Genomic DNA, 19,154 nt, shown 5'->3' with positions numbered 1-19,154 from the left:
AGTGATTCCGACTTTGTCAATGGATCCGATCATAGAACCAAATGAGGAATCAAGCCCTTGATCTCAATACCAAAGCCAAGGCCTTGGTAAGGGTAGGTAGGTATCAAAAGTCGAAGTGACTATTCCACTATTGCACGATGGACTATTAGCATGGTCTCTCTATGTTATGTTATGTGGGCTCTGGGATCTCGAGTCTCCCCTCTGTCCATACAGTCTAACATGCCCACAGCACCTTAACGGAAGCATAGCTTCTGTTTACCTATGGGTATCATACCGCCTAATATTTTCTTTGTACCAAAAGGTGTCTATATCGCACTGAGGACTATCCTGCCTGCCTATTATCTTTCTACACACTCTGCAGCTGTTATTACCGGATCTCGTCATTTTTGAGTACGACGACCTACTACCCCCAAGCGCCTTAGGAAATTAGTTTAAAACTGTTTGACTTCACGACTCTATCTGAACTCTACTAAAGTGGACCTAAGCGATGGTTCCTGGACTCTGGGAATCTCTCTATAGGAGGCTGTATCTTTATCTATTATTCTAAACGCGAGAATGAGTTCCATTCATTAAAGCTGAAACGACGTGAATCTAATGTGAGAACGACCACATGGTGACAACCTAAGACCATAGATGACTTATTACACCTCGCCAAATCAACTGAGGTAGTAATGGTATACTACTGCAGTCGAGCTATACAGATCTCATCGCAGAATGATGTGATCTTCTCTAGATATCTATACATATAGAATTGGCTATATGACCTGTTACATTCACCTGATGCTATTTAGACGACAAAAAAAGACTCGATCGATATATTTGGACATGCTATGCGGCTCTAAATAATTCACTATCGTGCAAAGACACAGTTCATCCCAGTTAGTAGATATATCGGCGAATTGCCGGAGTTTCTCTCGATCGCATAGGCGATTTAAGACAGCGTCTAAACTAGACCCTGCAAACTTTGCAGAACAACCCCCAATCGTCCATTTCATGGTTTGGTTTCTTGAATAAAGAATAGAAAGTAACCTACACGATGAACCTCACCGCAACCCATTGTTGCTAGTTGTAGCTGCGGAAGTGGCGAGCTGAGCCCGACATGGTGCCATGTGCGCTACTGCGACGGAAAAGGGTCTATCGCGACTAAGTTGTTAAGGAATGTCTCACCTTTCTTGATTGGGACTTGGTCCGGTCGCAACCATCTTTTAGGGTCTTTTTCTTCTCCTCACAAGGCATGACAAGATTTTTTGACCTGTTTTTAGAGATCTATTTTGATTGACTTTTTTTTGCCGCGGTCGGTGTTTTGTTACTTAGTTTTTGCCTTTGGGTTATTTTTATCATGCGGGATCAACGATCGTTTCTTATCGTGACATTTGCTAACTAACTAGTTCCAGAACATCTATACAGTAGGCAGTAAATACTTCATGGAAAGTCCATTGATACTATTGAACGATAGGTACTACTAGATCAACATTGTTCAGTAACAGCTACTAGTTGATTGTGTTCTCCATCCGGAGTAGAACTCACCGGTCGCATCTCCACGTCTTAGAGTATAGACACCATTTTCAAGACGGAGTCTCGATACTTCACACAGGGGTTCAGGGCTGAAGTAATTGAAACTGGACACCTCCTACCGATTTATCATCCATCCGGTTTCAGCTGTCCTCGTCATATTGTAGCACAGATAACTGATAACAACTCCTAAAACTTAACGAAAGGAGTCGTGTAGCAACCAGCTATGGGGTCCAACTACTGTCCAAAAAAAAAAAAAAAAGAAAAAAAAAGAAAAGAAAAGAAAAGAAAAGAAAAAGAAAAAGACTGCAATGCCTCCCACCGGTCGCTAGTACTCCATAATCCTCCAAAACAGCCGCAACGCCAACTTAACTACCAGTAACGACAAGGTATCCGTGCGAGGGCGCGTTGGTTGTTTGTTGGATGGGAACTCAACGACAAGTGACCAACGGGGTCACAGTCAGGGAAGTGCCATTTTTCTCAGTCAGATTCCTCCTAGACCCACCCAGAGAATGGCAAGCCCACTTTTCCCCCCCCTTCGTTTCCTTCCCATCCAACATCCAATCGCACTAATTCTCGTCGTCAGGAGCTATTATTGGATGATGCGTTGACGCTGAACAGGCCGACGGGGTAAGAGAAAAGCTTGGCGGGGAAATCTCGGCGATCATCTTATGGCGCTTTGCGGATTATTGTTGCTTTGCGTCGGGGCTGAGGCTCTAAGGCGAGGATTGGAATAGAATAACTAGCTGGGCTAACCTAACTACTCGGCGCTTAGATTTATTTGGCGTAGAGAGGATGCGAGAGTGGCGACCAACGGTCCAGGGGGTGTCATTGGGCGAGATGGCGCTGGAGTGATGGATGTCGTTGAGTCGCAGGGAAGGATAAGTGGAGTGTGCCAGCAATGATGCGCCGGTCGGAAAGTTTAGATCTAGAGGCTGAGAATGTGATCGTCCCTGGAATTTGAGGAGAAGTATGAATTTAAATATTGTAAGGCTTGTTCAGTCTTATTCTTGCGCTCATCAATGCAGTATGTACAACCAACTCCAGTGAACAACGAGAACTAGCGAGAAAAAGATTGAACTGAATAAAAATCATCGCTTATTGCATAGCTAGGTATAACATGGGGTATGAAAACTATTAACATCGACATAAACATGAAAAATTAACAAAGGCCCGACCGAGACGGCGTCACTGAACCGAACCACACCAGTCTCTATCCCGAACAAAAGAAAAGTCGCAGAGATCGAATGTCTATCCCTTCAAGCTGACAGCGCCTTCCTTCCCTCGCGAATGGCGCGTCTTGATGAAGATGATGGCGACTATTACGACGAAGACGGGGATGATGCAGGCGGTCGAGAAGGGAGGTCGGTTTTCCCAGAGCTGGAACGATCGGTCATCTCGCGAGATGTAGATCTGAGGGTTTGAGAGGGGCGGTCTGTTTAATCGTTAGTCATGTTAGGAGACAAAAGATGGTAGGTATAGAGTGATAACATACTGATATTCCAGCGCAGAATCCATTTCTGTGGCCTTTTGGACTTGACCGTAATCTGGCTCGGCGGCAAGAGTGTGGGCAGGATTTGAGTCCCGCATCCAGCGTTCGTAGTCAGTGTTGGGACGAGGAGTGGCAGGCATTTTGTATGAGGTCGAGGACGACTAGGAGGGTCGTTTGAGAAGAGAAGGATATTTGCGAGGTCTTGGTCTCTTAAGGTGTTGGCTTATGGAAGAATGAAAGTGAGGTGATTGAAGGGATCAAAGCAGGCCAGTCACGTCGATATAAATAAACAAACTGCATGACAGTCTAACCGGAAAGACCCTCCAAAAGAAGAAAAAAAAAAGAAAATTAAGATAGAAAATAAAATGGCTATATTTTAGGGATGTTAAGGATGCTAGGCAGCTAGGGCAGCGCTAAGAAAGTGAAAGGCCAGAAAAAAGTCAAAAAGAAACAGAAAAAAGAGAAGCCAGCGGAGAGAACCCTGTTGCCTACACCTCATTGAGCTTGATGAAAATAAACTGAGACCAAGCTTTGTTCGTCGAGTCGGAGTCATTGCGATCGGGTCTGGTCGCCAATAACGAGGAGCGACCGGCGCCACTAGGGACCGGAGCTTGTCTCAGACGGAGGGGCAATTCACTGTTAGTTTTGGGAACTTGTCACCGGCACAGGCAGCGACTTTCCTAGTTTATTTGCCCTACGGAGAGGGTCCAGGGGCATTGCAATGGTCCCATGCTGAGGCACTGGGTCGACTCGCGAACCCCGTTAGTGCCGAACGAACTTCAAGACAGAGACAGGCAGAAGAATTCCATTGCACGGGTGAGCCCTAATTCCCGCAACGTAACAGTCTCGTCAGTGGTCGGAATCCAGATGCTACTTCGTATTGCTTCATGGGTTCGAATTAAGACTTTCCAAGCGAAAAGGCTCCGGGCTGGTCTGTCCGACAACACAGGACCACTCGCCGACAGCCACATGCACCCTGCATGGTTGCCCGCCGTCCAGCGCTGGTCTTCTAGATGTGGCCATTTGCTGACTGACTGTGTCAAACACCGACTTGATGCCGCTCGCAGAAATACTTTCCAGGTGCCGCCAAAAACTCTCCGTTTGCTTATCTGTCAGGCACAGGTGTCCGCGGGATCCGAAGACGCGGATCGCTCCTGCCAACCATGCGATGAGCCATGGGCAGATTAATGGTACGTAGATACTTTCTGGGGGCCACTGGCATATCGGAATCTGCCTGTCCGCTGTCGTCAGAACTCCTCGCACTTCTGACTCCTCATTCGACGGGGCGGAGATGATCGTCGTCTCGTTTAATCTACTCCTCTGCTCCATGATCTATCAGGAAGTCTGCCCCGTACCCTGCAGTGCCCTGTGGAGGGTGGAGCGATTGATAAATGGGTAAAGGCTTAGGCGACTGGTTTTTATCTTGCTGCCTGCTTCTATAACCACGAGGCAGCCCGGTCCTCCAGTATATCCTTCCTGACCCCCTCTTTACCAAGAAGTGCTTCGCCCCAACTTTAACTCTTCCTGCAACGGTTGATCATCGCGGACGCCAAGTATCTATGGCCAGTATGAGATTCTATTCTGTTCACCTCAATGAGCGTTCATGGCCTTATCTTCAGCTAAAAGGAGTCAAATGGCACGGCCTACTACCTGGTCGTGGGCATTTCGAAACCATCCTGGAGTATACCGAGACTGACTGCTCGATGTACTCATTCCACTAGCAACAGCCATAAAGTCTGTCGGGGACAATATGATCCAAGATTGCATCATACTCCGTCATCTGGACTATAGCCTCTTTGTTCGTTCGACCCCCTGCCCATCCGACTCCCCTCATTCGGACACGCAATCGACCACAATACCAGTGACTTGAGACATACAGTCTCTTATCAACAGTCACCTACTGGATCATATTGTCGTATACCGGTTTCTCTTGCTGTGCTCTGGTAACTAATCGGTCCGGAATGACAAAGTGGCGGTCACGATGAGCATGGTGAACCGGCCGGTGAGGTATTTTACCACCCGCAGCCAATGACGAACACATGATTTCAGTCAACAGGAAGGAAGATGTACTCTGGACAGGGATGTCGCCGGATCGTGGAGGGCACAGCCGCTCGGAGATCTGCTTTTGCTGTCCACGGTATGTCTACATTATGGCACGATTAGACGAGCCGGAAAGATGGAAGAGCCGGGATCGAGACTACAATGTCTAAAAAAGATCATAATCTCTCTGCACCGTAGACGAAGAAGTGAAGCCAAGAAGGAAACAAGAAACGATCAAGGATAGTTGGCCGACGGAACCGATGCCGCTTAGCATGATCGCATGCACCGCTCCCGTTGTTTGTAGATACACGGACATCGCCTATATCATCACACTTCGGCCGAGTTGGAAGGCCTCTCGCCCAAAGACAGGAGCTGTCAGAACCGTCAGAGCCATCGGCAATGCTCACCTCCACACCGGACGATCCGCTTAGTAAAAGAAACTCCCGATCTTCCTAATCCCCGCCGGTTCCAAGGCCCTATTTCCAGAAACATATCCAATGGAAAATATCTACCGTGCACGTGCCAGTTGACTTTCTTGGCCCTGCATACCAGAAAAGAGCAGTCGAAAACGACCCAACCAAAGGGAAGCAATCCAGAGCAGTCGACGCAGGACCAGGACAAAGATCCGTGGGCAACCCACTCCGACCTGGCAGCTGCGCGTAGCGTGGCTGTGTCAAGGAAAGCGAGTCGCTGCCCTGACATTTCAGGGTGTTTCCGCGCGAGCTTATGCGCAATCGCCTTAGCGCCGGTTTCAACTTGGGTCAACCCGGGACTTATTCTGGCTCATCTCGGGTCTAGACTTCTGCTATACCGGTTCCGGCTTAAAGGATTTACATCCAGGCGCTTCATCGATTGCTGTCGGTGTCCAGAAAAATACACAGCCTCGAATCGATCGCGGTTGAGTGGTGAGTTTCCGGGGAGAGGGGGATTTGTCAAATTTTGCGACATTTTTTTCTTCTTCTTTGTTGTTTACTGCACTAGGGAGGGAAGATACTTAGTCTAGGGAGGTAGCTGTTAGTCACGATGAAACGAACAAAGAAAAAACATGGCCAACACATGTCGACCACATTTGATTTTTCGCAGAGACTCTGCTGCAATCAATTCTACCTTTTCGATATCATTTCCCAGGTCGTCGAAACCCCAATCGCTAATCGTCCAAAGTCACACATCCCTCCTCCCCCTCTTCCCCCCTACCAGCTTCGAGCCTGTCAGTTCATTTTCCCTGTGTAACCCGCAATCTCCCGCTCGTGTCTTAGCTTTAGTGCTTATACTGCATTGGTCTGGACGGGTGCAGCGTGAGGTCGTACAAAGGCAGACTTGCGTTGGCGACAGTGGCCCAATTGACGACTCCTTTTTCGCAACTGGAGGCAAAGTTCATTTCATTTGGTGGAAGTGAGACATGGCTGCTGGTTTGCTTTACAGTATTCATTAGTCACTTTTTCTGAGGTGACCTGAGAGAGGCAATTTTAACTATAGTAGTATGTAGTATAATCTTTTTTTCGCTTTTGAGTAGAGACCTAATTATAACCTGCCTATCTTTTGCTCTCTGTTTGTCTGCGCCGACCGGAGACGTAACATGCCTCGGCATATTTTGCCTCTTGTTGATTTTTTTCTTCGGCGCGGTCCGAACGATAGTAAAACACGGGACGATGGCTAGGATTAAAACCTCAATTGGCTTTTTTTTTTTTTAGGTAGCTTCGAATTCAAGAAAGTAACTAGAAGCTTCGTTGGATGTGTTCTCCGGCGGGGAATTTCCATGTTGTGGGAGGGCTGCGTTGGCCATCCTGGACATAGGGTATTCGGGGTATTCCCACACTGTTGGAACAATAGGGTTGGTTGGTGCTGCAAAATCAGATTTCTTTCTTTTTTCCCTCAATATTAGATTAACTTTTGATATCCCATATAACAGACTTTTCAAGCACGAAGGACAATGAGAAGGCCGGACGAGCGCAGGGTCTGGAACCCCAGCTCCATCTACCCACGCCATCATCCTCCCCAACGGCACACTGATAGAATCAATCAACTGTCTGCCTCTCCCCAAGACTTCCCATGTCCATGAGCTTGCTTCTTCCAGTCCCAGTCTCCGCGATTCAGGTCATCACCGTGTCGAAGACCAGCAAAAGGGTTCCAGAAAGAAGATACATCCTTTCCCTCATCTTCATTTCTCTCACCAGTCTCTTCCGCATCCGACGAGTTCGCATCCACTTCATCCTCTTTGCCATCTCCACCCAGGGTCCTTATGTCGTCAACATGCTCATGCACATCCTCGGCCCCAGCCTCAACCTCAGAGCCCTTATCCACAACATTCACCGAACCCCTCGCATCATCTCCAGCCTTGTCCGGCTGATAAAACCCACCATAGCCGTAGGCATGATACGGGCGCGGAGGGGCATCGTTCCAGAAGAACGGCGCGGGTGACCACGGTCTGGGTGGTTTGGGCACGAGGTGGCTCTGTGCGTGACGTTAGCACTTCTCTCTCCTGGGCATGATGGTAAGATGTGTTGACTGGGTTGGATCATCCTCACCGAGTTGCTGGGTCCTGTGGCGTTCCAGGATTGCGTGGGGGTGTGCGCCTCGAAAGGTGCCCCTTGCACGGGGCCAGGTAGGAGGAAAAGGAGGGGGTTGGCTAGGAGGATAAGGCCTAGTAAGGGGCGAGGGAGGGGAGCCATGAGATGGGGTGCAATTTAGGGAAGAATGGAGACGAGGTTGAAGTCACGATCACGATCACGATCACAATTGCAAGACAGATGGGAGAGATCGCTGATTACCTTACTAGGAAAATTGAGACGTACAACCGGAGGGAGTGATATATGTACTCGTTCCTCTCCATCGCTGGCATCCTGAACGCAGACTCGATAACCAATACAACACGCCACCAACTGCAACACACATCGTCCATCCCAACACCTCGAGAGAGAAGCCGGCCATGGTCCTCTTGATCTAAGTGTCTTAATCTGGATATTGATGCTAACTGCTACTGATCGATAGGACCCTACCCACCCACCCCTAGCCGTTAACGGCCCGAACGCCTACCCAGCCCGCGCACCTGGAGTCTTAGTTCGGGGGACCCATAAACGGTTGGAGAGATAGGGATGGGTCTGGAGCGGGCCGGTTGCATTTTCCCCCTTCCTTCGATCGAATAGTTTTGATACGACGTACATTCCTACGCTCCTCTTGCAGAAACATGGTACATTCTTGACGGTTGACTTCCTTGGACTGGTGGCTTTGTGACTTGGTTCTCAGGGCGTCTCTCATTCCAGGGAGAAGCGTGTATCTCTGGTCTGATTGCGCTGACCATTTTGTAGGTTGATGCTTTTGGAAGGAAGTCCAAAGTCGAAGGCAAGAAGGAGTTGCATGCTGTAATTCTCCTTAGGGTTACCAGTGTAGTTCGGCCCTTCTTTGGAATGGCCGTAATCTCAGGGATGGCTTTGGCAATTTTGAAAACCACAAGGCTCTAGGCAGTGCTGATAGGCAGGCTTCATGATCGCAGAGCCTAGAAAGTATCATAGAGATTGGGCGTCTACCCGGAAATGTCCCTTTTGCTGCAGAAGATGCATCCGTGGATGGAATATTCCCAGTGAAGTAAATATTGTGTGCCCTAGCTACGGTAGCGTCGTTACTGACCCCTAAAAGGATAGCTAAGTGTTTTAATACTATCTAGCGACTTGGTAACTGGATGGAGCCTTTGAAAATTCGGCTCGTCCTCTGCCAGGAAACTTTTATGATGGCTGGTGAATCCTGGTTTCAGGGTTGCATCGTTACTTTCCGTAGATAAGGCGCGAAAATACAGACATCTGCATCAGAATCGTTAACGTTTTATGCTACTGTAAACCAAGCAACCAACTCAGTCACTGGCTAATCATCTAAACTCTCAATACTTGGACGAGGTTTGACGTTCCGTTCCAAACCAGCATGATGCTTTGATTGAGGCCCGATTGACGCGCAGATGGTGACGCCACGGCCTGCTTAAATTCCTCAAGCACGCAACCGGATAGCAATCGACCTTAGTTGCTCCGCAGCTATCTCGGGTCAGAATGCAGGTTTTGGGCATTGGAAACCCATCTCCGGCCGCCTGGTTACATTGGACTCCCGGATCAACGTCCCGAAAGACTTATCAATTCACTAATATACTTGGGCCGTTGCTTTGATGCACGCCAGGCTTGTTATCTTCTAGGAAATGCCTGTAGATGAGCAACTCTTCAGCCACTCAGGCCAGACTTTGGTAGATGTATCCCAAGCTAGTAACCCCCGCCGGAAATGGAACACAAGGACAGAGCCAATCCTCAATCGAGGTCATAACGTTGATTCGCTATCATTAACTGTACATGCCACAAGGGACCACAAGCCCAGGCCTAATTACCTAACCTGCTCAATCTGGACATCCTCGCCCTCCCTCTTGCTATCATCCAAATCGGCCGTCTTGGCCGCCACAGCAACGCTCGCATCCATAAACACCATGTCCATCTCCTCAAGCGTCTTGCCCTTCGTTTCAGGGAAGAAGAAGATGTAACACAGGAGCGCAATGAAGTTGAACACGAAGAAGACATAGAAGTACTTGAAACCGATATCATCCAGCGCCTGCGGCGAGAACTGCGCAAATACCAAGTTGAACGTCCAGTTCGTGAATGTCGTGATCGAATTACCCTGATTACGAATATCCACGGGGAAGATCTCTGCTGGGTAGACCCAGGAAATGCAACCGAGGGGAGTGTAGAAGAGACTGAAGACGAAGTTCATAGCGACCATGGCGCGAAGAAGGTTCGGGTTAGTGGCGTCCCAGTGCTGTGAGAGGGCGGCGTTGACGACGAGTGCAAGACCGCAGCCAGCGGCCGACATGATGAGTGGTTTGATACGACCGACTTTATCGAGGGCCCAGAGACAGATCGTGGCATAGACGATGGACAAGGCGCCGGAGATGCCGATGATCATGAGCGAGGTCTGGTTTTCGATGCCGAGCGACTTGTAGATCATGGGGCCGTAGTAGTTGATCACGTTGATACCGGACAGAACGCCGAAGGCTTGCACGCCGCATCCTAGGGCCAGACGACGCCGCCAGGAGGGTGTGGTGAGAATAGACGACCAAGTCACTTTGTGGGCGGCACGCTCGGCATCAATGGCGTCCTTGATCTCTTGGAACTCGACAGCCACGAGATCCTCGCTGTTTGGAGTGCCGCCGCGGAGTTTGCGTAGTGTTTCGAGCGCTTCGTCGTGGCGGTCTTTCTCCATGAGCCATCGCGGGGATTCGTGGAGCAGCCAGATGCCGAACATGAGGACGATACCGGGCACGCATTGGAAAGCAAGAGGAAAGCGCCCTATGCTCTAGTTAGGATGATGCGATGGGAATTCGCGGAAATAGTGAAGTCCTACATTGGAATGCGCCGTTCACGAACGACGTCCCGTACCCCAGCCACTGTGCAACGAGGAATCCCCAACTTAACATCCACTGTAGCAAGCCAGACATGGCACCACGGTACTTCGTCTCTGACAATTCACCCGCATACATAGGGATGATGGAGGTCATGATACCCACGGCAGCTCCGGCAATAAACCGCCCGATGATAAGCATGCTCATCGACACGGCACCTGCTTGCAGGGCACAACCAAACACAGAGACCGCCGACCCAAAAAAGATTGAACGTTTGCGACCCAGCCAGTCTCCAAGCATCATATTGATTATTGTACCGAGAATGGCACCTCCTTGGAAGGAAGAAACCACACCGCCAGTGACGGTATTACTAGGGTTGTTAAAGTAGTCGATGAAATGCTCCTGGGAGATAGTCGAGGTGATGATACCGCTGTCGTAACCGAAGAGGAAACCTATTTTGTCAGAAGAGAAGATAAAGGAGACAGATGGGAGACTCACCTCCGGTGGCCAGGAAGATGGCCGAAAGGAACGTCTTGATTTTGGCCATTTTGGCGTTGCCGTGCCCCGTCCTGTAGTGACTTGAAGCTGGACTGAAATGCTGCGTGGGAGCAGGAGTATAGGTTATGAAAAGCCAGGCTCGTGGTGGATAGTTCTCCTGCCGATTGAACGAGCTCGACGAGAATATATACGGAAGACATGACCGACCCCGGAATCCCGTTCTACCCCGGATTTAACCCGCTTGGGCTGGTCGAACCGCAACGCACCTCCGTGCCCGCTGAAGGGAAAAGATACCCCGAAGACCGAGATGGCTGAAGAAGGGCCATAAAATCGGTAATCGCCACGGCAGCTGGACTTGTGTAGACTTGGTTATTGTGGCGTCGAGCTAATTTGAAACGGGTCCTTCGCTTAGCTGTCTTGGGTTTGACTTGTTTTCTACGGAGTAGCTTGTCTGTTGGGCTGAAATGTTTCGGGATGCCATGTTTTCACAGAAGCCGACTCTCTGTTTCCAGTTTGCTTGAGAGAGATATAGAACCTTCGCGTTTCATGCGTTCTGAATATTCAAATATGGGTGCTGTCAGAAAAGCAGAGTCATGTTCGTTGGATGGTTCACTAACATGCACTAACAAGTCTGTCCCGAAGGCAACCGAGAGAGGTGGATATTCCGAGTTCAGCACCAACCCCCGCGGTCAGTGATTACGGGATAGAGAGATGTTCCAATGGTCCCGAACCACTGTCCGAGCATCAGATGACATTCTGGGGAGCAATCTCGGTCTAATTCAGCTCGAATACCCCGGGCATTCCCCCACGTCGGATATCCCGACGACATTGTGGGCCACTTTCCGACTATCGGACAATAACTCACTCAATTATTGGCTGAAAGGTATGACAACTGAGACAGTACTTGTCTGTTTAGGGAATGGTTCTCTTGCCAGGTGATACGAATTCTCGTGTACTATGCCTTTTCTATCATTGGGTTATGGCATATGTGTAAGTAAGTGTCTACTCTCTATCACTATCAGTCTAACCCACTACTCCCGCACAGTGATCGAATAAACCCCATGCGACAGCTCGGCATCTTCGTCATACAATTCCCCTTCGCTGTCTCCCTTTCTGACAACCTGCGCCTTTCTGCCCTCGGGAACCCTAATCACGCCCACCGTCCCGAACGGCACTTCCACATCCAACTTGAACTCGCCGTCTCCTCTCGTAAATTCCACCGCAATCACCCCATACGGACATTCCACGCTGCCCTTGACATGTCCAAACTCTGCCGTGTAGGGCGGGTCAATCTCGAACCGTCGGTACGCATCCTCGAGTGTTCTCACTCCCAACACAGCACGGTAAAACCATTCATAGATTGTGCCCAGCATGTCATGACATTTGCTGCGGCACTCGTCCTGCCAGAATTCGAGAAGCGTGGTCTCCCCGCGCCGTAGGAAGCGCATGTACGACGGGTGCTCTTCTTGCCTCGCCATTTGTAGGACCAGATCCGGTCGTTTGGCGTCCGCAAGTGTGCTGAAAAGGAACGGGAGCCCGATCTCACCGGCTCGCATGCGTCCGTCGCTTGTGTCGGCGAGGAACGCCTTCATGACGTCTTCGCGGTGCGCGTCAGAAACAAGGCCAAATTGTAGGGCAACGCCTTGGTTGACTGCTGTGCGGTCTCGCGCAGGGTAGTTGTCGAGGGAAGTGTAGTATGCGTAGCCATATTCCGATGTATCGGTCACCAGAAGATGCTGGTTATATACGTTGCGGATTCTCTCGGCCCAGCGCGAGTACTTTTCTGCTTCATCACTCAGGCCCAGCTCCTTGGTCATATCTTCCACGCAGCGCAGGCAGCGGTAATAAACGGCCGTTTCAATGTTCGCTTGGTGGTTTCCGAACGCAATGTCTCGGCCCCAATCTCCGAGACCGTGTTCGATCAATCCGCCCTTTCGCTCTTTCTTTCGCATATATTCCATGTAGCGCACGGCTGCAGGGTACACCCTCGGGATGACATGTGTAGAGCCGTAATACCTGCGCAGGATATCAGGCAGCAAACACACCGCGCAGCCCCAGGTAATTGTATCGTGTAGCGGGCCACACATGTAGCGAATCTCTGGGGCCATGGTGGGAACCAGACCACTTGGCTCTTGGGCGTCCAGAATGTCATCCAGGATCTTGGTATACAGGGATTCCATATCGCGAACATACTGCGTCGCCGGAGCGAGCAGGTGTGTAACTTCAAGCCAGCCGAATTTCTCGATCTGCGGACAATCCGTATGGTAGCTGAAGAGATTGCTGCTAAAGGTCCAGTAGAGAGCATTCAGCAACGCGTTAGTATCCTCTTTATCGGTCGTCATCGTTCCCAGATTTCTCGCGCCGGAGGAAACATGGCGGCCCACAGCAGAGTGTATCACAGGGAGTCCATCGTCAGCGGAAAGCGACACACCCTCCACCTGGATATACCGCGCACTCGTGAAACTGAAGTCAGGTTCCCAAGTCTCAACACCTGATCCCGAGAGGTAGAATTTCGAGTAAACCCCCGTCTCGAATTGCTTGAACAGCGGGTCGGGCATCAAGACCGTTCCGTCTTCCTTCACCGTCTCCGCATACCGGATGATCACTTCCACTCCTGCAGGCCCGCTCACTTCGATTTTGACCATTGTCGATGCATTCTGGCCTAGATCATAACAGACTGTGCCCTTTGTCGGCGAGTAGACCTTCACCGGATGGAACGTATCATGCAACACAACTGGTGGTTGAGACTGATAGTACAGGAACCCCCGCGGGCCCGTCAACGGCTTAGCAGGCGCCCATTCCTGATCATCAAAGTCCACATTATCCCAACCGGCAGGATAAGCACGTCTGTCGTGCGTCTCGGAGGCATAAATATTTGCCAACGTGGTCGCGCTCTTCCGCACTTTCCAGGAAGGATCAGAAATCATAACCGCATGCGACCCATCCTCGTAGAAGGTATGTAACTCCCCAAAAAAGCAGAGCTCGTTTCCATATCGCACGTACGTATTGTCCTCATACATCGGCCAGAAGAACCGATCGCCCTGATCTCCCGCATAGAACCCGTTGCCAACATGCGCGCCCAGCACGTTCTCCCCCGCCGACAGGTGTTCCGTGACGTCGTACGCCGTGAACTGGACCCGGCGATGGTAATTCGTCCAGCCTGGATCCAGGACATGAGCCGAAGCCGCGGATCCGTTGACAGACATATTGAAGTGACCGAGGCCGGAGGCAAAAAGGACCGCGCGCACGGGACGGGCAGATAACTTGAAAGATTTGCGCAGGTAAATGGGTTTGTCGCCGCCGTCGCCGATCCAGACGGCCTTCCATCGATCGTGCTCGTTTTCAAACCATGTGCGGAAGATCAGGCTGCTGTGCGGCATGTATGTCTGGTTCATGCTATAGGGTGGGAGGAGGCGCGAGCGAGGGTAGGAGGTAAAGAAATGGTTGATGGCGCTGTGGTAGACATTCCCGGATTCGTCCCAGACTGTGACGCGCCAGAAGTAGCTCGTTATGGACTCGAATCCGTCGGAAGGTTTGCAGAGGATATTGCGCTGTTCTGCACTGGCGACCTTTCCAGTTGTCCAGAAAACGCTCGTCTCTGAGGGAGCGTCTTTCTTGAAGGTCGAAGCATCTTTAGAAATGGTGATTTGGTATGCGGATTGAGTGTTGGGCACGTCGCTGGTGATGGTCCAGTAGAAACGCAGTTCTTCGGCATCGATGCCGAGCGTTTCATGGAAACCGTGAATGCCACAACGCGTGATTTTCATTGTGGCTCCCTTTTTGTCTCTCTTTGTTTGGGCTCCGTGTGTGCGAACGCGCCGGATAATGGTAGGGGTATATTTATTGACCCGCGGGGAAGTTATTCGGGGTGCATTATGCCGATGTTGGGCGCGGGGGGAGATACCCCGGGTTTTCCGACAACCCAGATAACATTAATAACAGTTTCCACACACGATCAACCGACAACCATCCCATGGACCCTTCAGTTAGTGTGGTTACCACGTTTCTGGGATCGCGACTAACAGCAAACCACTCATCTTGGCATGGTGGTCTGATTGGCGGCGTCGCTTGACGAAACAGCGTACCCTGTCCTACCGAACTCACCGCATTGCTTTCGAAGTATTTTGTTCAGGCTATGGGACTTATTAAAGTCCAGTGGGAAGTCCAGCCTGTCTTGGTCTCGTGAACACACTTCATATAGGCGTGTTTATTCACAATTGTGTACAAAAACCTTGCCGGAGGACAGATTTCGTGGCGGGTAAGTGTTTAACCGGTGAGAATCAGTGTGCGAACTACCAAACGAGGGTGGATATTTGGGCCATCTTGACAAATTTACTTGGCTCCATTTTGTCCCGATAGAAATTGCAACCAGCAATCAAAAGCCCCGGGGTATGGGTGCAAAGAAAGCATTACTAGTCATTCCTGACTATTCCGTTAATTAGTTAATCAACTTCTTGACGAAAGGGAAGCAGGGAATCTTGCGTTCGGAGTCAATTTCCGTCGGCCTCTTCTCAAACGAGGCTAGAATGCAGCCCTAGAGAGCCCTAATGTGTCCATCTGGATGCCAACGGGACTTGAGCCTACACATCAAAGCGGACTTGTTCGACAGAATATACGAATTTCATAATGTATGGTCCTCGTGTGATGTATTTGAACACATTCAACCTCTATATCCAAATCCCAATATATACCAAACCGAAATGGTAATAAGCACATACGACCACAGGGTGTGGAGAACAGGGCTTCCCGTCCGCTCAGCCGTACTTAAGCCACACGCCGGCCGGTTAGTAGTTGGGTGGGTGACCACCAGCGAATACCGGCTGTTGTATGTTTTTTCTTTAACTTCGAAGCTCAACAATTCCTTGCAAAAATAGGCCGCATTCCATTGTACACTATTTCCGACCTTCTCTCCCGGACGATTCGCGGGCGGCCAAGTCCGCTGATGTTTTTACGGCTTTGGATAGTGATGAATGAGACTTAGTTCGTCGGGCCCAAGGTGAACAGCCTCGCTGTACTTTCTGTGAAAGACTCGCACCTCAATGTCCCAATTTAACGTTGGCGAATAGTTTGGTATCCTATTTTTGATCTGGGTCCTGGAATGTGTCTTAGACTCTGGGAATAGGCCTTAATGAAATAAGTAACCAGAATAACATCATAAAACCATGTACACCCTAAGGCAAGGTGACGTATGACATTTTGCAAGTGATTGTAAAATTTAATATACGTGTTTCTGATCTTGTGAACTGTCTTCATCACTCTTGTGAAGTGCGATTTGCTAAGTATGCAGTCAAATCTGACATGCCTCCTTCTCGTTCCCGTCTCGATCGAAGGCAACATGTACCCTCATCATGATTTTTTCAATTTTCTCAGCCCGCCACAAATTTTATTACGATCATTGGTCCCGGGGTGACGGTGGTGGTTTTTCCCAATGACGTTATGTGTTTTGCTTTTTGTTCTAGTTTGGGCTATCTTGATATCCCTTCATTGTAGTACGATCGAGAGCTGGCTGAAGGAGCGGAAGGCCGAATAGTCTGTTCGCCCATCATCGACGCGATAACTGGAAGGGATGAAGGTTGATTTATGACGTGTATTATCAAAGTATGTAGGATGTCTGACACATTGCCAAAATGAATGAACGCGTCAATGACAAGGTTACATCCGCCTTCGGTTAAAGTGTATTTAACATAAACTCTATCAGTTTGTATAGTTTTCGTACAAAATCTGGAGGGCTCTTGTTCTCTGTTCTAGACTGAACCGTAGATGTGCCGTTTTCGGAGATAAAGTTCAGTTATGGCATCACCAAGGGATGACGGTTCACATTCCAGAGTGCAAAATCCACGACGTAGCTGAACTTGTGGGGCATATGTATCAACTCGGAAAGTGATGCTTGGATCAATCGAGGATTTTATTATGGTTCGCACTGTTGTCTGGAGGGGGGAAAAGTGGAAATCTAAAAAAGAAAAACGCACTTGGTGCAGCATTGCAATCCACTCTCAAAAGTCCTTGGACAGCACGAGCTATAAGTTTCCCAATTCCACCATTGCTCCATTGTCAATTGATGTGGATGCACCGGATCCTTAACTCTTCCAATGACTCAGTAATCTGAACTACACTTTAACGTCTAAGTCTTGTGTTTTCATTCTTCTGCACCATGACTGGCCCGATGCAGCGCATTCTAGGCCTTGTACTAGGGTTCCTCCATGTCTTAACTGCAGCGGCCGTTCCGGATCTCCCAGATTTAGATCCCTTCTACACGCCTGATAATGACACCTGGAAAAGCAAAGACCCTGGTTATATCATAGACCATCGCCCAATCAAGCTGCCATCAGTCGTCCCCGGTGCCGACAGTCCACTCACCGCACATCAACTATTGTACGTGACACGAAATGCAACTTTGCACAAGACGACCTCTGTGACTACAATTGTCATTCCAGCGAATCCGAATCCCAACCGGGTTCTTTCGTACCAGATTGCCTACGATGCGCCCGATATCAACTGCTCTCCTTCCTACGGACTCCAGGCAGGCGCTGGGTTTTCCGCAGCGATGTGGAACCAGATGCAAATGGCCTTTGTCTTTCCCTACCTACAAAGCTACCAAGGTCCATTTGGTAAGAGACCTATTCTAAACATCCCCGACTACGAGGGCAACAATGCTGCCTTCACTGTCGGCCCCCAGAGCGGCCTTCATACTTTGGACTCCATCCAGGCGGCACTGAACTCCAAGCACATCACCGGTATCCTGCCCAAGGCAAGAACAGTCATGTTCGGATACTCCGGTGGCGCATTGGCTACAGAATGGGCTTCGGAGCTGCACGCTCACCATACGCCCAATCTTAAGATCGCCGGTGCGGCAATGGGCGGTCCTCCTCCGAATATTACGAACACGTATATCAACGTCAACGGCACCCAGTCTCCACTCAACGTTTGGGCTATGTTAGGTGTGATGAGGGCATTCCCCGAGGTCGACGATCATATGCGCAAAGACATATTGCCCAATTATCAGGCCCTTTTCTTGGGCCCTCAGAGACGCTGCACCAAGTGCCAGCTCAATGCGCCTAAAATCGAACCAACCGCCAACATCTCTTCCTGGTTCGAACATGGAGACGAGTTTCTGTACAAGTTCAAGGACATTCTGGAAACGAATGGTGTGATGGGACAACACATCCACCACGGCAAAAGTCCGAACTTCCCGCTTTACATCTACCAAGGAACTAAGGATATTATCACTGGTCCTATCGGAGACACTGATGAGCTCTATCACAAATACTGCGACAAAGGCACGAAAGTGAGATACCTTCGGTACAAAGAGCGCGACCATGCTGAAACCCTGATCGCTGGGATGCCACGAGCTTGGTCCTGGATTACAGCTATTTTCAACAGGCTCCCAGTAAATGAGTGTTCCGTTGAAGATATTGAACCGAAGAATAGTGCACTATTTGATATGGATGGCAATGACCTAGATATGGAAGAAATGGAAGAAAGCGGAGACATTGACAATGAACCTGGCCTGAAGGATCAAACATTTGTCGATGGCCAGTCTTTCGTCCCAGTTGCTAATGGTCGGGAGGATCTCTAATAGGATGTCTCTCAACAGCATGAAGTCTTGTAGTAAAAGACTGTGGTAATTCTTTTCTAATACGCGAGGAGCAATAAAACCCTGTCTGTTGATGTTGATCGATGATCGATGATAAGGAAAACGGAGTACTCTCAGTATGCCAATCAATATCAAAACGTCTAGTGAATCCCTGCCATGAGTCTGGTTGTCAGCCAGCTGATTACTAGCGAAATATTAGTGGACATCTAAGCGAACACTTTTTGAAACATCGCAAATGTTATTCTACCCATCCCCTTTGAGACAGCTAGATCCAGCCGTTATTGTCTCATCCAACCAAAAGTTAGCCAAGCCCCTGTTCCTCTAGAGTTCAAGGCTTATTATTCTGTGGCCTGAGTCTGACAATCTTATTTCCCGGTATTAAGGGCTGCACTGCCCTAGTAGGTAGCACGAGGCTATGGTTCCGGGGGCGGAATGTTTAGCTACTTGCTGCAGAATACGAGGACGCGTCCAATCACGGAGCTCCGGTGGATATCATAATGCTTCTGTCATCGGCAGTTCGTACAGACGTTGATATCGAGAACAGAGCATCGCCCAAATCGATCAAGATATAAGGTCGGCAGTCCGACCATGGCGTTTGTATGGAATTAGGCGTATGCTACATGGGATCCGTTTCAGGCGTACATACCACAACA

At 49.6% G+C, this 19,154-nt stretch overlaps 5 protein-coding genes across 5 annotated transcripts; 1 reads left to right on the top strand and 4 right to left on the bottom strand.

Annotated features, from left to right (window-relative positions):
* Positions 1-2,763: 2,763 nt before the first annotated feature.
* On the bottom strand, positions 2,764-3,144 carry LDX57_007489 (uncharacterized protein; the record flags this gene model as incomplete). The annotated part of the gene is made up of 2 exons (XM_046089206.1): positions 2,764-2,947; positions 3,008-3,144. The coding sequence occupies 2 exons, from the start codon at positions 3,142-3,144 to the stop codon at positions 2,764-2,766; spliced, it is 321 nt and encodes a 106-aa protein (XP_045945176.1).
* A 3,919-nt stretch (positions 3,145-7,063) lies between these two features.
* On the bottom strand, positions 7,064-7,713 carry LDX57_007488 (uncharacterized protein; the record flags this gene model as incomplete). The annotated part of the gene is made up of 2 exons (XM_046089205.1): positions 7,064-7,495; positions 7,570-7,713. The coding sequence occupies 2 exons, from the start codon at positions 7,711-7,713 to the stop codon at positions 7,064-7,066; spliced, it is 576 nt and encodes a 191-aa protein (XP_045945175.1).
* Positions 7,714-9,292: 1,579 nt separating this feature from the next.
* On the bottom strand, positions 9,293-11,591 carry LDX57_007487 (sugar porter family MFS transporter). Its single transcript, XM_046089204.1, has 3 exons — positions 10,908-11,591; positions 10,412-10,861; positions 9,293-10,356 (listed from the first exon to the last, which is right to left on the bottom strand). Exons 1-3 carry the CDS (start codon positions 10,954-10,956, stop codon positions 9,401-9,403), a joined length of 1,455 nt encoding a protein of 484 aa, XP_045945174.1. The 5' UTR covers positions 10,957-11,591; the 3' UTR covers positions 9,293-9,400.
* A 198-nt stretch (positions 11,592-11,789) lies between these two features.
* LDX57_007486 (uncharacterized protein) lies at positions 11,790-14,674 on the bottom strand (the record flags this gene model as incomplete). Its single annotated transcript, XM_046089203.1, has 1 exon — positions 11,790-14,674. The coding sequence occupies one exon, from the start codon at positions 14,672-14,674 to the stop codon at positions 11,939-11,941; it is 2,736 nt and encodes a 911-aa protein (XP_045945173.1). The 3' UTR covers positions 11,790-11,938.
* Positions 14,675-17,058: 2,384 nt separating this feature from the next.
* Positions 17,059-18,483, top strand: LDX57_007485 (uncharacterized protein; the record flags this gene model as incomplete). Its single annotated transcript, XM_046089202.1, has 1 exon — positions 17,059-18,483. The coding sequence occupies one exon, from the start codon at positions 17,059-17,061 to the stop codon at positions 18,481-18,483; it is 1,425 nt and encodes a 474-aa protein (XP_045945172.1).
* Between the last annotated feature and the right edge of the window lie 671 nt (positions 18,484-19,154).

Source organism: Aspergillus melleus, assembly GCF_016097325.1.
Source record: "Aspergillus melleus strain CBS 546.65 chromosome Unknown contig4, whole genome shotgun sequence".
In the NCBI taxonomy this organism is placed as follows: Eukaryota; Fungi; Ascomycota; class Eurotiomycetes; order Eurotiales; family Aspergillaceae; genus Aspergillus; species Aspergillus melleus.
The sequence above is the reverse complement of the archived record's forward strand: the minus strand, read 5'-3'. Positions and strand labels throughout refer to the sequence as shown.

Excerpts from the sequence above, each read along its gene's own strand:
- LDX57_007487 (XM_046089204.1), bottom strand. The coding sequence starts at position 10,956 with ATGGCCAAAATCAAGACGTTCCTTTCGGCCATCTTCCTGGCCACCGGA. Across the intron at positions 10,862-10,907 it reads CATCTTCCTGGCCACCGGAG|GTTTCCTCTTCGGTTACGAC; the intron begins GTGAGTCTCCCA and ends CTGACAAAATAG. Across the intron at positions 10,357-10,411 it reads CGTGAACGGCGCATTCCAAT|GGCGCTTTCCTCTTGCTTTC; the intron begins GTAGGACTTCAC and ends ACTAGAGCATAG.